General features: G+C 39.5%; 1 protein-coding gene across 1 annotated transcript in view; it reads left to right on the top strand.

Moving 5' to 3' along the window:
• Window positions 1-12,525, top strand: part of LOC125302784 (integrin alpha-11-like) — a 62,874-nt gene that overhangs the window by 29,969 nt on the left and 20,380 nt on the right. The window contains exons 9-10 of the mRNA XM_048256104.1: window positions 1,683-1,845; window positions 1,950-2,020. Of these exons, the coding sequence (XP_048112061.1) occupies window positions 1,683-1,845; window positions 1,950-2,020 (234 nt within the window). The remainder of the gene's footprint in view (window positions 1-1,682; window positions 1,846-1,949; window positions 2,021-12,525) is intronic.

The following is a 12,525-nucleotide window of genomic DNA, read 5'->3' as shown; positions in this document are numbered from 1 at the left end:
GCAATAAATGGGTTGAACCAGGTTGGATTCAATGTGGTTAGTGTTGAGCAATACCTTTACATGAAATGCGTCAGGTGAGATTACAGTAGCCTTTGAAATCTCAATATTGCTCATCTGATTCGTTTTTCAAACTGTATGTGACTATTCATGTAGGCCTAGCATTTGTTTTGCAAACAATTAAATTCAAAAAAACATTGTAGCTTTTTTTAATACTGTATAACATCTGGCCAGATTGTTAATCTATTTAAGTAGGGCCTAGGCTAATACGATTTTGAGCAAAACATATGCAATATTACATATTCAATTATGAGTCGCACTGAATCGGGTTTAATGGAATCCGATGTGATAGCCTAATCTGTGATAATACCAAAAATTATCTTATACAGTGCCTATAAAAAGTATTCACCCTCCTTGGATATTTCCCCTTTTATTGCTTTAATAAATGGAATCTTTGTCAAATCAATTAGACCTTTTTTTTTCAATGATTTTCCAAAATCCCCTCTTTAATGTCAAAATGAAAACACATTTCCACAAAGTAATGTTAATTAATTAAAACATGTATGATACAAAATAAGAGAACATTGGGTAACACTTTACTTGACAGTATTGACATAAGAGTGACATGACACTGTCATGACACATGAACCCTAACCTTTATCCTAACCTCTAACCCTAACCTTAACTCTAACTCTAACCCTAACCTTAACCCTAATCCTAACTTGTTATGACAAAAACCGAATGTCACTTAATAACAGAAGTGTAATGTCATAAACGTTTATGACTTGTCTATGACACGTTCATGACAGTGTCATGTCACTCTTATGTCGATACTGTCAAGTAAAGTGTAACTGAACATTGTAAAAAAAGGCGAAATTAAATTGATCAAGATTCCATTTATAAAAACAGTAAAAGGGGAAATATCCAAAGGGGTGAATACTATTTATTGGCACTGTAGCCTAGTTGATATCTGATAACTATGATAGGCCAACTATTGCTTTAGTATTAATAGGAAAAACGTGCAAAAAGAGATGAATGACACAACAACATAGGAAGATATGTTTGTCTACCTTGTTTCATAAGTGTTGGCCATGCATTGATATACTATAATACGTTCTGTGGATAAACCATGGTTGGAAATAATGTTGACTAATTGACAATTACAATATGATACAATGACATAGCCTAAGTAGGCTACCTACTGTTTCAGACACCCTACCATGACGTCTTATTAATGATAGGCTATTTGCAGCCAATATTGTGTAGGTGCTTTGGCTATAGCCTACTCCTACACTCCTGCTTATGATTTTGCATAGGACTGTAGAATGTCCCATTCTTACCATAAAGGGATCGTGATTTATTTGCCGATAGAGCCCAGATCATAATTTAACGGTGTTGCATGCGATTGGTTTATTCAAATTCACTTCACAAGAGAGGTTTCGCACATTTCGCACAGATTCCCGGCCTTGACATAGCTTTGCGGGAGAAAAGCCTTTATGACATGGAAACATCGCTGCCAGACTCAGGGCCAAAGTCTTTTGGGGTTTTCTTTTTGGAGATGTATGACTTACTCGGAGTTACAGCTTAGCACTTACGCTGAGTTAAAATGTAGCACTTACTGTAAATTTAGCACTTGCTCTGAGGTGTTAGTTGACCCTGTTCTTGGTGCTCTGTGCTCTGACCAGGTGCTGGGTTACTACAACCGTCGGGGCATCAACCCTGAAGCCTTCCTCAAGGAGATCAAGTTCATCGCCACCGACCCTGATGAACACTTCTTTAGTGTGACTGATGAGTCAGCCCTCAAGGACATCGTGGATGCCCTGGGCGAGAAGATCTTCAGTCTCGAGGGTGTGTCTTAGATAGATAATACATAGAGATAATAATTAATCTCTAAATATGTTTCTTTTAAGTCTTTTATGGTGAATGGGTGGGGTGTGTTGTTTTGTGTCCAGGAACCAACAAAAACAAGACATCGTTCGAGCTGCAGATGTCCCAGGCAGGGTTTTCCTCTCACATAGTGGAGGTGAGTCGCACTACCAGACCTCACTCAACACTGTTCTTGCCAGCTTTCCTTCCTCTCCCCGCCAGTGCCACTGAAGTCACATCTATCTATCTGTCTGTCTATCTGTCTATCAATATATCTGTCCATCTATCTATCTGTCTGTCTATCAATCTATCTATCTATCTATCTATCTATCTATCTATCTATCTATATATACATATATCTGTCTATCAATCTATCTATCTCTATCTATCTATCTATATATACATATATCTGTCTATCAATCTATCTGTCTATCTATCTATCTATATATATATATATATATATCTGTCAATCTATCTATCTATCTGTCTGTCTGTCTTTCAATTCCCTCAGCTTCAGAAAGTAGACAACAAAGTGTCCTTGCTGGGTGGGCTGGGTGGGAATTCTGCCGGTGTGTTTGGCCTTTCCCAGCCTGAAGGGCAGTGGGTGTTGCGGGTGCCTGACTGAGGCAGGTAATGGGTTAGAGTAAATGCCTTAAGCCACAGGGCTCCAGCGGAGCTGGGAAAAACAGCACATTCCTGCCGGGGACTAAGGATTCCAGAGGCCCCGCTCAGGGGAAGGGAGAGAGAGAGAGAGAGAGAGAGGGAGAGAGAGAGAGCTGCACGATAACCCTGTGGAAAGTTATTTTCCTCTCGTTCCTCTCGCCTTAAGGACCAGAGGCTGGCCAGTGAACACATATGGTTTTGTTGATTTTTCCTTGTAGAAGCGCACACACACACACACACACACACACTTACTCACACACACACACACACACACACTTGCACTCACTCAAACACACGTGCACTAGTGTCCCATTTGTATGGTTCTCCATGTGACCGTGTTTAAGACTCTTTACTGGCACGTTGATGTGAATTGTATTGTATAGTTTATTAGAAATGAGAGCATAGTCATTCGAGTTTGGTGCAAATAAAACGGGCTGAAATGGATGAAATTAAATTTCAGTGTATGTTTATTGGTTTGGCTCAGAGCATCTTTATGAGCTCTGCTGCACTAGAACCACTGGTCATTTAATTGTATAGGTCTCCCTGTTAATTTAGTGTTCTGATTCCTATGTTTAATTTGTGCACAAAAAACTAGTTTAAATCTTCATTTCTTATACTGATCTTTAGTCATGGAGCCCAACCATGAGGTATGTAGTTGGTCGTGTTTGTTTGGTGTGATAAACTTTTGATCGTGGATTTATCTGCTGTACTTATTGACTTGTGCCTGCAGACAGAATGTACCTGTTGTATGTGCTGAAGTAAATGGATCCCAGATGGAGGCGTTATTTGGTGAATATGCCATGGCTGGTAGTCAAGTCTTCCACGTCAACAGTGAGCAAATCCTTGGCCTGTGGCTGTCCTGCAACAGCTCCACTGCTGAAATTTAGTGGGACTGGAGAGCTGGCCTACTTTAATCTATGATGTCAGAACGCAAACTTCTGCACACCAGTAGAGTCTTCCTTATGCAACGTTATTGATGCCCAACTCACTTATTCCTCTGTGAGCAGATGGTCTTTCTTGTCTTCACTACAAGAGTCATCTCACCTGTAAGGTCTCTCTCTTCCTCAGTGGCCAGTGTTCTCTTCCTTAGTGACCAATGCTCTCTTCCTTAGTGACCAATGCTCTCTTCTTTAGTGACCAGTGTTCTCTTCCTTAGTGACTAGCAGCTAGTTGCACTAGTCGAGTGTAAGTTTGATCATAAGTTTACGTGTAAGGTGTGTCTCAAAACTTACGTTGAAACTAGCTAGTTTTAAACTAGCGCTGCATTTTCTTTTTTTGCACCATTACTACTTACTGTAAGTTACATGGTAGTTAGTAGCTACAAAATCAAAATATTGTGGGAATATTTCAGCCACCAGCCCTGTAGGGCTACTGTAGCAGTAGGTTTTTGTTAGATAGTGAAGGTAACTCTATATTGTTAATATGGTTAATGAAATTTGTGATAACAGATCAACAGCAATGAAAGATGTGATTTGCAATGGTAGGCACTAGGCAGATGTTTGATATTTGTACTGCTAGGTCCATACGATTTCCAGTGAATACAAACAGGATCGTCGCGAATCGACAACTTATACTTTGTTAAATTCAACGTTCCCACCATGTAAGTGAGTTGTCCATGTTACAGTTTTTCTCAGTCGCTTTGGTGCTTTTCTCACATCACTATTAAAGGAGAATTCCGGTGTGATATTGACCTAAAGTGTATTGAAACATGATACCGAGTGTGAACGTATCTCTCATAGCCCATCTCGGCTTGTCCCCTGCACTCCAAAATCTGGCGCTAGTTAGCCGATGCTACCAACAGCTTTTTCAATAGTGGTGCTTCGGCATCGGGCTAGCCATGCAAATAAATCACTGTTTTACACCCATTTACGAGGCTCAATGTATCTCCACACTTCATTGGTAGACTTCCGAGGGCCCTGACATTTAAAAACGAGACATTGAGAACTTTGAAAAGCACTGGTAGTTTACTTACAAGACGATTTATACAGGCAGTATCTTCAAGTTTAAGCGTTTGCAGCCATCTTGAATTTAGTCCACGATAAATTCGAATCAGTAAGAATGAACAGGTATGATAAGGGATCAGATTCCAAAATAATTCAGTGAAAATGCATGGATTCCAGTTTCTTCCAGTAGCAGCAACTGGAATCCATGCATTTCCACCGAATTATTTTTGGAATCTGATCCCTTATCATACCTGTTCATTCTTACCGCTGCTCGACTTATCGTGACTAAATTCAAGATGGCTGCAAACGCTAAACTTCGAAGATACTGTCTGTACACTGTAAAACCCAACTTGCTGTTTGAACTTAAATATTTATGTAACCATGCTGCGAAAGAATTTTATGTTACGACAACAAAGACAATGGAGTTAACTCAAATAAAACTTGCTATTTGACTCAACTCAACTCTAGTTTGTATGACTAGATAGCTTTAGTTGATATAACTTGATATCTTTAGTTCATTTAACTTCAGCACTTGATATCTTTAGTTAATATAACTTGATTATTTTAGTTGACATAACTTCACCACTTAATATCCTTAGTTGATATAACTTGATACCTTTAGTTGATTTAACTTCAGCACTTGATACCTTTAGTTGATATAACTTCACCACTTGGTATCTTTAGTTGATATAACTTATCCTTAAGCTACTTAAGCCTTTGGATGATTTCACTGCAATGCTAGTGAGTTACATACACCAACTACTTAAATGTAATGTAGTTCTCACCCCACACATCTAATACAATTTAACAATTAATACTGCCCAATATGTTTCTTGTTTTATTGAAGATATAGCTTCATAAACCAAAAACACTGAGATCCAATTCAAGCCTCTTTAATAAAAACAGATGAGTAAATACGATTACTTTTTGGAACAAATACTTATTTTTTATCAGTTACACACCCCATGAAGGCTTGAATTCATGAAGATTGTTTGTTTTTGCATTATTGAGCCAATAATTTGATTCAAGAGAGAAGACTCACATTTTGTCTCAATTAGGAATGCAACAAAAATAAAAAATAAATGAATTGAAGGCTTCATGAGGGGTGTAAGTGATAGAAAATAAGTCATTTTTGAGTGAGCTACTCCTTTAACAGTACCAACACATGATGTCATCTCACTATGTGTTATCCGTTATTTAATGCATCATATTTAGGCAATCACCAATACTAAAATGTATCTTGCATTGTAAGTTATAGAAATTTAAGGCAACATTTTCCATTTTGATGACATCTTAAACAAATGTTTTGGCATTAAACAATGTGCAGCCAGTTACAAATAATAGAGCAATTAACCAAATAATAAAAAAGTGCATCAAAAAAGTGCATCACAAATAACAAGATTGATCACATACACACTATGGATAAAACCCCAGTTTGTGTTACCTTCCCCCAAATAAATCCATACTGTGTGTTTTACTGTCCTTCAAAATGAATCCACACGAGTGTGTTACCGTGTCCCCAAAATAAACACACCGAGTGTGTTACTGTGTCCCCCAAAATAAATCCACACCGTGTGTGTTACTGTGTCCCCCAAAATGAATCCACACCGTGTGTGTTACTGTGTCCCCCAAATAAATCCACACCGTGTGTGTTACTGTGTCCACCAAATAAATCCATACCGTGTGTGTTACTCTGTCCACCAAATAAATCCATTCCGTGTGTGTTTCTATGTCCCCAAATAAACACACCCCGTGTGTGTTATGTGTCCCAAATACACTGTGCTACTGTATTCAGAATATAGTGTGTGTTAATGTGTACACGGTGTCGCTATACCCAAATACGCACTGTAAATATCCCAACAAATTCACAGTATGTGCCCTTCCAAAGTTGGCATGTAAACTTGTACAAGTCATTAAATTGTCAATTGCAGTACACAATCTATAAGACATCTAACAAAAATAACAAGAGTCCATTTCTCAATCAAGTTCACATTTTGTTCACATTTGGCCAAAGCTTAAACTCTGCTTTAAGCTTACATGGTTTTCCTCAAGAGTCTGTTTCTCAAGCCATGAACCAACGCAGTGCAATGGCCTCCACCAATGTCCATGAGCACCTTCTGAATGACTTCAAATGTGTACCTTGTGTCTTTGGGGTAGTCAATGTTCAGTGCGTAGAGCAGACCCAACAGAAGTGCCACAGCTGTTGGAAAATCACTGAGCAACGAAAGGATGATTTCTTCCTCAATGACCACAGCGAAACCAACAGCATCATTCCCATCTGCCACCATGAGGATGCCCACAGTCATTCCTCTCGTCATGTCCTCCTCAGCAACTGTGGCCTAAAAAAAATGGACAAACATGTGATAAAATAAACCTTCATTGATTCTGTTGTTGTGGCCAAAACGGCATTAAGCATGAGACACCAGTGGTTCCTAAATATTCTCCCTGGAACCCAAACTAGTGAAAATAGCTGACCTGCAAGATCACAACACTTCACAATATTGATAAATATTGTGAATATAAAATTGTTTTTAAAAAAAGCACAATGTGAGCTATTGAGTACTTAAAAACCTATTTTTAAAGGCAATTAAAAAACAAAAAACAGTGTGAAATGAGCAGTGCTTTCATTAGCCCCCATCAGATCGTCGGGCCAAAGCCAAGCTAGCCAGGCCGTGCCAAGGCTAATTCCTTTCGCACCTTCAGGTGCGGGTGCTAACTGGTGCCACTTGCGGCTATAGACCCCTGAATTCTGGCCCACCCAAAATGTTAGGCCACTTGGCTCGACGACCTGAAGCTACGGAGTTAATTTATGTGCCACAGAAGTTATGTGAAGCCTGGACAATGACATTGAGGCCATGCTGGTATGGACATACACACACATGTTGGAGCGGTTAGCGCTATAGGGCTATTTACTCCTGATTGGTCCCAACCCGCTGTTTAGGTCCTAAAATACAGGATATGTACATGTAAGGGTAAATCCATAAGAATGGGGGATGATCTGCATTGACAAAAAATATAAAATTATACCTGAACTTGAAAAGTTGGACGCAACATCTTTGAGGTAGTGGGGGAGCCCCATCAGCACGATGGTCCTTTTCCATTGGTTGGAACACTAAAAACAATTGACAATACACAATCAATGGAACAGCTTCAATCAGATAGCATCAGAAGAGAGTATTTAACAGTAAATAAAGTGTGTGTGTGTGTGTGTGTGTGTGTGTGTGTGTGTGTGTGAAAGTGTTAAATACTGTAGCTCTATGTTCCTAATATACCAATTTCATCCAACCAGAGAGAGACACAGATACAGGATAAACAAGTGCAATTATAAGTCATGAAACAAAGAAAGCTGCAGACAAAATTGGAAAACTATACATTTTAAACTGATAGTGTTTTTTTCCGGTTGGATGACACCATTGACCCGTGTGAAAATACGTTAGCTGTTGATTAAAGAGAGGACCGGAAAAAAGACAGGAACTGGGAGAACCCCGTTACTGAACCAACCCCATGTAGTAATATTTACTATAATAACTTTTGTTTAAACAGAAAAACATATTGTTTAAAATATCACGCAAGCCTACTTACATCACTATCCAGTGTTGTCAACAGCTTCTTCAGCTCCACCACACCAGTCTTGGCTCTGTAGAGATCAATAAACCTCTGCAGATACTTGTCAAGGCCAGCAAAGAGACAGCCTTTCAGGTCAACAGTGGTGAGGCGAGCAAACTCAGCTTCAATTTTGTAGGCATAAAAGAAGAAAATAAGCAGAGGGATTCAATAGCACTGATATTTATCATTTTAAAGTCTTCATGACAGCAGATATTAGCAATTGTTGCTTAATACAGCCATCATGCATGATCATACTGGTCATGTCACCACCATCCAAACTCCTGTAAGCAATACCCAGGTTGCTTTAACACCATGTCCTACCCTCTGTTCCAGACTGACCCTAGGCAGATGTGTCAACCTCTTGAGTCATGGAACTGCCCAAGGTTTCTTCCTATATCTCTAGAGTTTTTCCTTGCCCCTGGTACTCTTAGGCTCTGTAGGAACGTTACCACTCTGTGTAAAGACTGGTTCATACTTCAAGACAAAACTTAAACAACTTGACAAAACATTACCAGGAGACAAATATTCTGTCTGCTAGGGCTGTCTACGAGCTTGTTGCGTACATCTAGAACATTGTAGCGGTGCAAAACGCTGTCGCCAACTGTTGTCCCAGTAACATTCTGTTGATTTAGCCTAGCACTACCTCTAAAATTTACATCGCGACAACAGTTCCATCTCTTATGACATAAGTCGTAATTCTTATGTTGCTGTCGCTGAACTATAAAAGCCCAGAGGGCCGCGACACCTGCAACAAAAAGTCACAAGCAAACAACTTTTGTCTCTTGAAGTATGAAATGGTCTTAAAGCACCATGAGACGTGTTATGTTTTTGGCGCTTTATATGTGAAATTAAAATGACATTTAATACAGTTCTATTCTTAATAAGCCACTATTCGGATCATACTCGACTCATTTGAAATAGAGAAGTACTTTACCTGACGTTCAGAGAACAGTACTGGCCATCTATCTTTGATGACAGTCACAAGTGGCTGCTCCTCAACGATTTCCTTTCTTCGCAAAGAGAATGTGCTGGTCATCATCGCCTGAATTTTCGTCCAATCAACCTTCCTCCTCTTCATTTCTGTGAGCATTGCTGTCCTTTCTTCGTCAAGGGAATGATTCGTTTTTCCTTCCGGGATGTTTGGCATGAAGTTGACTTCTGATTTTCTAGCCTTCTTAAAAGTTCTTTTCCCAGATGTGCTGGATGACCGCGAGTTGATCTTGAGCTCTTGACATCCAGCCTCTTTTAGTTTGTGTCTGAAGTTACCCATTTTAAACTTTAAACTAAACCTCCAACAGTACCATCCAGCAACAGACCCTGGTTCCCTCAGACATGGATGTTTTTCGATGAGGGCTTGCGCCACCATATCAATTTCCTCAGGTTCTACATAGGGGCTAAAGGCATAAATCGCTTCTGCTAATTTTTCCAAAATGTCTGATTTCATACCTTTGGAGATATCAAGAAGGGTTCCATCCTTCTGGAAGGCTTCATTTCCCTGCCTTAACCTTAGCTCTGTATCAAACCCAAAGGTAGGGATCTGAAATGACACAGGCAGCTGGCGACGACGACTTGGGGTGGACTGGACTCGACTGGGGCTCGACTCAGGGGATGTGATTAAGCTTGCAGTGTCCAAAGTTGAGTCTGTATGATAATGAAGTTCTTCTGAATGAAATTGGAGTTCTTCAAGAGGCTGACTGAACACTTTCAAAGTCACCTTATCTTTAGGGAGATCTGACATGTTACTCAAGTTGCAAAGCTCATTATTGAACATTGGATCTTGAAATTGTACCCTCAAAACTCCTTCCAATCCAAGCTTGTTTTTGAGGATCAAGTGCAGGTCATCAACCGTGTCGGGCATGTTCTCAATGATGACCCTTCGAATGTCCTCTTCGGTTAGGATGACACGGAGCAACATGGTGAATCTACAAAGAACAAAACACACGTTTTCTGATAAACAAAGCAAAGTCATGATCACATTCATAGAACCCCAACCAGGTAAGACATTTAACCACGAGGCCTATACCCCAATATTGGGAACATTCTTTGTAAATTACAGATCCACAAGCTCACTACTGAATGTGTGACACGTTGTAAGCAACTGCATCTGGTATTTTCAAAAAGATTGTGAAAAGATTTAGTGCAGATTGGAAAAGGTAAGTAATCAACCAAGTATGGGGTTTTACTTTAGGAGAGTGCAATACAAGGCATTGTGTTATCCTGCAAATAAGCCAAAAGAATCACCTCAGTGTAGCAGAAATGCCTTAGGAGAAATCAGGAGTCTGCCTGAAACCACGTAGGCTGACAGGGGGACGTAGTGGTTCAGTTCTGCAGGGTCGACCACAACCAGTTGGGAATCCTCAGCACTGCAAACTTCAAAACATCTGTAGTGGTCCAGATTCCAAGCAGAGAAAGGTTGAAGAACAAAGAACGCCTTGTTGTCTACTATTGCTATGTACAGGACTTGGCAGAAATCCGGGAGTCCACTTCTGTTTCCAAAAGACACAAACATCCCCTTTACATATTTTGTTCCATGTATTAAGGCTGTTGTGGCAAGTGATAGTGGTCAGATGACTGAATTTGTGCTGAATAGCTAGTTTGACTGGGAGGGGCACATTTTCAAGGGAATTGTGTGTTGTCCTCTCTACTTCCACTGCTGGCTTGAACAGACAAGGCATGTCAAAATGGTATGCCAACATAAGCTGGTGTCTGTTGGCCAGAGACAACACAATGTTCTTGAAATTATCAAGGTCACGAACAGCTTTCTTGAAAAAACTATGTTTTGCCTCGAAGCGAAATGTCCAGAAGTCAACCACAGGTCCAAGGCAACGAATCAGATGGGGATAATGCTCTAGAAAATGATGTTTGGGTTTGAGATTCACATCAGGAAATACATCTGTTAAAAGTTTCCTATGTTCAAAGATCTTTGCTTCTAGGTAACAGATGCTTTCATCTGTAAAAGTGGACGAAGCCAAGATTTCAACAATGTCTTTCAGTTCCAGAAGCGGAGACCACGCATCATCATTTTCAGGGACATCACCACCAATAATTAATGGCAACAACCTTAACAGAGTCCAATTTTCATGGCCGTTTCCTCCTATCGTTCCAGATAAATGAAAATTTACAGGAATTTTTTGAGGACAATTGGTTTTGTCAGAGTACTTGTAAGGGAAGAGCTGTATGGCAGTATTTAAATTATTTAATGTAAAATATTTTCTGTCAATGAATAGTTTCAAACACAAACACAGCTCAAAAGGTACTATGCCTTCAAATAGGTCGTGCAAAAAGTCAGGTGGAAACCCTCTTATACAGTGAAAGTATTGCAGTTCATTTAGAACACAGTCACTTTTTACACCATTAACACTTTTCAAATTTGTGTTTTCTTTAAGCTCAGAGAGATTCAGGTTATGTGACTCTATTGTTCTCAATACAAATGCCCCACTTCTTACAGAACAAGTTTGAATATCTTTTTTCGACTTGCAAGACAAAATCTGCAAAACTTGTCCACATTAAAGGACTCCTGAAAGCCAGCAAAAGAATGTGCCCCCAAATTATCTGATGAAATGTATAGCACTGTGCCTCTGACACTGGTTCCTAACCTATCGACGTAAATCCCTTTCTTTTCAAGCAACTGTAGGTCTCTCAGCAGTGGCTCAACAATTGGACCATAACCAAATGCTTTAATATGTTGACTTTTGCATAGGGCAGCCAGATATATAGTAGACAGTGATGATCTGTCTCTTACAGGCAAATTACCAATTACCCAATAGATTGCACACAACTTGTGTTTCTTTCTTGAAGTCCCTAAAGGGTTACAGATCTCAAAATCATCAATATACAAGCCCAAAGCAATACTTAAATCTTCACCATTAACAAGTGGATTTTCTTTACAGAACGATGCATCAAAAAAAGACTTATACTGGCCAGATGGTAATTTTCGGTTTTCTTCCAAAACTCTGTCAATTACATCACCTCTATTCAACAACACTTGAAGAACACGCAAGATTGGGACATAAACAAATGTTTGCTTTGACGACAAATCTAAAACATTCAACTGGGTTAATTAAACTGAAGTTTTCTTTGAAAAAAGATAACCTCCGTTTCTCAGTTGACAAAGACCCACCCTCTGAAAGACAGCTAAAATTATTTGTCTGGCAAAAGGTATCCTTTACTAAATGTATAGTGTTTTCATCAATGGTACATCCAGTCTGCCTTAATGCTTTATCAAGAGTATTTTTGTTTACCTCATTCAATAAAACACCAATATCCCTAAATTCTGTAACTATCTGCTGAACTGCAGTCTTTGACACATGTAAAACAGTTTCCAATCGCAGTGTTAAAGACGCAAGTCTTGCTTGAACTTTATCAGAGGCATCCTCCTGCTCATTTACACGCTCATCCGAAGAACATTCTGAATCACTGACATCTGAAATCACTTGATCAGCCACAAGTT

Source organism: Alosa alosa, chromosome 11, assembly GCF_017589495.1.
Source record: "Alosa alosa isolate M-15738 ecotype Scorff River chromosome 11, AALO_Geno_1.1, whole genome shotgun sequence".
Lineage (NCBI taxonomy): Eukaryota > Metazoa > Chordata > Actinopteri > Clupeiformes > Clupeidae > Alosa > Alosa alosa.
This window is presented reverse-complemented; position numbering and strand designations above follow the sequence as displayed.